This window comes from Austrofundulus limnaeus, unplaced genomic scaffold (genome assembly GCF_001266775.1).
Source record: "Austrofundulus limnaeus strain Quisiro unplaced genomic scaffold, Austrofundulus_limnaeus-1.0 Scaffold850, whole genome shotgun sequence".
Classification (NCBI taxonomy): Eukaryota; Metazoa; Chordata; class Actinopteri; order Cyprinodontiformes; family Rivulidae; genus Austrofundulus; species Austrofundulus limnaeus.
The window spans coordinates 150,042-154,076 of record NW_013953252.1 but is presented as its reverse complement, the minus strand read 5'-3'; the positions used below and the strand labels follow the sequence as shown (position 1 = coordinate 154,076).

Below are 4,035 nucleotides of genomic sequence, written 5' to 3'. Positions count from 1 at the left end.
CTCTCAGTGTTGGTGTGACAGGACTTACTCTCAGTGTTGGTGTGACAGGACTTACTCTCAGTGTTGGTGTGGGAGGACTTACTCTCAGTGTTGGTGTGACAGGACTTACTCTCAGTGTTGGTGTGGGAGGACTTACTCTCAGTGTTGGTGTGGGAGGACTTACTCTCAGTGTTGGTGTGGGAGTGAACGTGATGGTTGTTGACGGGCTGAGTGGGACTGTCCATCTCCAAAGATCCTGATGAAAACACAGAAGACATAAAGAAGTAAAGCAGCAGATCTGAGAGGGTCTGGCAGACTGGTGGACCCACGTCTCTCCAGGATCTCTGTGATGCCAGCGTTGTCAGCCTCCAGCTCCATCTTGAACTTAGCCAGCTCCTGGTCCAGTTTCCGCAGGTGACGGTCCACCTGAGGACAGAACAAAGCATCAGCCTCAGGACACGAGGAGCAGGTATCTGAACACCTGGTGGACCTGCAGAAGAAAACAGACACCTGTGCTGCTCAGGTGTGACAGGTGAGTCTGCTCTGCCTGAAGCACCATGCTGCCATCTAGTGGTGGTTCTACAAATCATTTACAGCTCGGTGATGCTCGTTCTGTTTCATTTTCTTACCCCTCCATATAACTGGTGTTAGAAGAACAACATACAGCAGTGTGGATAAACAAGTTCTCCTCACCAGATCATAGATCTGATTGGCCAGCTGGACCTTCTCGTCTGCATCTTCTAAAGCTTTGTAATAATCCTGAAACACAGAATCATGCTGAGTGATGCTCCGCCTCACAAACATCTGGAGTTCACCTCTGTCCTGCAGGACTTCAGACCTTTTTGATGATCTCCATCTGCTCCTCTCTCCACTCAGGCTTGTTCTTCTTTGCATTGATGAAAAACTCTGTGACCTTCTGCTCCAGCTGATCTGTGGCGTCTGACAGGAGAAAATACCACTCAGCTTCAGGGGATGAAGAAGGAAAACATGTCAAAATAAACTGTAAAAGAGCCTAAATGACCTGCTGCAGAAACTGTTCCTGCTCACAGCTTTGGACAGACYGTGTCTTTGTTTACCTCACAACAAGCTCTCATCACTAATCAGGTTTTGTTTTTTAATCTTGACTGATGGAGCTGACTCTGACCTGCTGAGGCCTGTAGTCTCTGAGCACTGCACAGTCTGACCTTCAGGGTGAAGATCGTCAGCTGTTTTAAGAGTTTGCACTTGATAAAATCTCTCTGGTGAACATGAACTGTAAAAGACCTTTGAGTCCTCTCAGGTTTATTTTAATGTTTTAGTTTGATGACTCAGTGAAATCTGTCGGGTGTTTTTGTCCATTTCAGGTTTAATTTGAATCATTCTGATGAGGTCCTGAGACCCTGGACCAGGAGGAGCTGGACTTTCTGGTTTTACTACGACTGGACGTTTAAACTCTCAGAACATCACAGGTCTGAACAAAATCTGTTTTAAAAATACTGAGCACAAAGTCCTGTTAGGAGGTTAAAAATAATTTTAGTTTGTTGAAATTAATTACATGTTCAAAAACAATCATTTAAATTATAAACAGGGCTGTCAAATTATTACTATTTTAATCTATTAATTCCAAGGAAACTGTGAATTAATCACGATTAATCTTAAACTTAATATAAAACTTTATTGCATATTGGTAAAATAAATTACCTGAGTTATTAATTAATGTTTTTATTTAGAAAACAAGACTGATGCTTAGATATGATTTTTTAAATATAAATCAGGACCTAAAAATGTCCCAAACATGTGTGAGTTACATTTAGTGCAGAATAATGAGGTTCAATCAAGAACTGAAGGATTTTCATTGTAAATGAGAACTACATGAGGAATTAAAGATACATACTGAGGTCACAGCTGTCAGCTAAACATAAATAAATAAAATAAAATAAGCCATAAGAAGACAAAAAGAAAAAAAACTGTACATGTGTTACACATGGAGTTTTATTTTAAATTTATTTATCAGGTAAACTGTTTGAGAACCACTTATTTACAAACATGACCTGACATGATGCTCTGTAAAACACAAACCTACAGGTTTTAATCCCAGTTTAAATGTTTAATCTGTGCCCAGGCAGCAGTAACATTTATCAGTTAACTCCATTAATTTCACAGCTCTAATTATAAAACATTATGTTTCTAATGTTTATGCATGTAAATGTTTAATTATTCCTGTTTGCATGAAAGTTTTAGTTTCTTCTCGTATTAAAAAGTTAAAAGCATGATTAAAATGTGAAGTTTTATAAATGAACTCCATGCTGTTTCTCTGCAGACTTTAACTTATAAACTCTGTCATTTCTCYGAGAAACGACACGTGTTCGTGTTTTCCTTCATCTCGGCCCGTTCAGCCGGTTCTGACCCGGAATGTGTCCCGGTCTGAGCAGAACCTACTCTGAACCTGCAGGTCCATCTCCCTCATTTCCGTGAACCTGTCGCGGAGATCCATGGGAAGCTGCTCGATCACTGCGGACACAAACAGCCGTTAGCCTGTTAGCACGGCCATGCTAACGGMCCACAAAACAACCCGCGTTCCGCGCACGAAACCCCGCTCCCGGTGCCGCGCCGGTCAGACCCGGTCCCGTACTCACTCTCCAGGTAGTCCTCCAGGTACAGCATCCTGCCGCTGGCTCCGTTTTCACCGATTAACGGAACACTTTCCTTCTTTCAATATGGCGCCGCCAGACGCTGCGTCGCTCCGAAAACAACACCGAGGAGGAAATAGAGGGCAGGGCGTGTGACGTCAACGGCTTCTYGTGCTCTGATTGGTTGGAACTCGAAAGGGCTTGAGTTCTCAGTGCATCATGGGAGATGTAGTTCATTTGAGTTTCCAGCGTAGAAATCTGCCAGAGGACAATGTTCAACCAGCTTTTCTGCACCAGGAAATATGATCTGAAACTCGGTGCAGCTCAGTGGACACAGTCACTTTGGATCCATATTTCTCCAATAAAATTTAATTGAATAAATATTTTCCTGCAAACTACAATGTGCAGACTGAGCTCTGAAAGACTTGGCTGAACATTTTAAAACTGAGCTGAAAGCTAAATGTAGCAAAACACTACTTAAACATGCTAAATGATAGCTAAAATTAGTAAAACCATGTTAACAAAACCTAAAAGTATTTAAATGTTGGGACTTTGATAAATGTGCTGCCTGATCCCGGCAGGTCAGGTTTTTCTGATTTTTTTCATGCTAACCCTCCGCTAAGCATTTCAAAATCTATCTTAAGGTTTTATCTCATTTGTTTTCTGCTTTGGTTTGAAAAATACTTATGAAACTGTGTACGGAGCTCCGCACTTTTTCTGTTATAATAAAGTCAATGGAGCACTTGCTTCTTAATGTTCAGCCTTTAAAGACCTCTAAACCCTTAATGGGTGGTCTTTTTTAAAAACTAAAGAGTTTTGGAATCTGTACATCCAGCCTTACAAGTACAAAAAGTAAAAACAGCTCTAAAGTAAGTTTGAAGGTTTTATCAAAGTCCCTACCAAATCAATCAATCAATCAATCACCTTTATTGAAGCAGATAGAGCCCATCGAGATGAAAATGTGTTTTCCAAGGGTGACCTGTGAGAGGTCAGCAGCACATCACAGGGTGGTTTACACTAAACTTACATTGTAGAAAAGATAAAAACATGCATCAATACAGCAGCTTTAAACAGATTTACACAGTGAGACGTATAAACAACACCGATGAGGCAGGTAGTAATCCAGGTGTTGACAGTTGTTTCTGAACTTAATGAAATGAAATGTTTACAAAGAGTTGTCYAAAACTAAATGCAGCAAAGACTAGCTCCGAGTAGGAAATTTAATCAAACAWTACAATTTAACTAAAATTAGCAGTAGCAGAAGTTTGTTTATGTAGATTTAAAAAAATTGTGAACAAAGTTTTTGAAGATTTTCAGGGATCTCATTGTTTTTATTTACTAGTGATTTTTGTAAACAAAGTTATAAAATGACTGGAAGTCAATGCAAAGTCCCCACGAGGATAGAAGAACAAACCTGTGTGTGTGTGTGTGTGTGTGTGTGTGTGTG

The 4,035-nt window shown here is 40.5% G+C and overlaps 1 protein-coding gene across 1 annotated transcript in view; it reads right to left on the bottom strand.

The window, feature by feature from the left end:
* Positions 1 to 2,727, bottom strand: part of ing3 (inhibitor of growth family, member 3) — a gene marked incomplete in the record, with an annotated part of 19,884 nt that extends 17,157 nt beyond the window's left edge. The window contains 5 exon segments of the mRNA XM_014029078.1: positions 309 to 405; positions 673 to 738; positions 818 to 918; positions 2,398 to 2,469; positions 2,595 to 2,727. Of these exon segments, the coding sequence (XP_013884532.1) occupies positions 309 to 405; positions 673 to 738; positions 818 to 918; positions 2,398 to 2,469; positions 2,595 to 2,622 (364 nt within the window).
* Between the last annotated feature and the right edge of the window lie 1,308 nt (positions 2,728 to 4,035).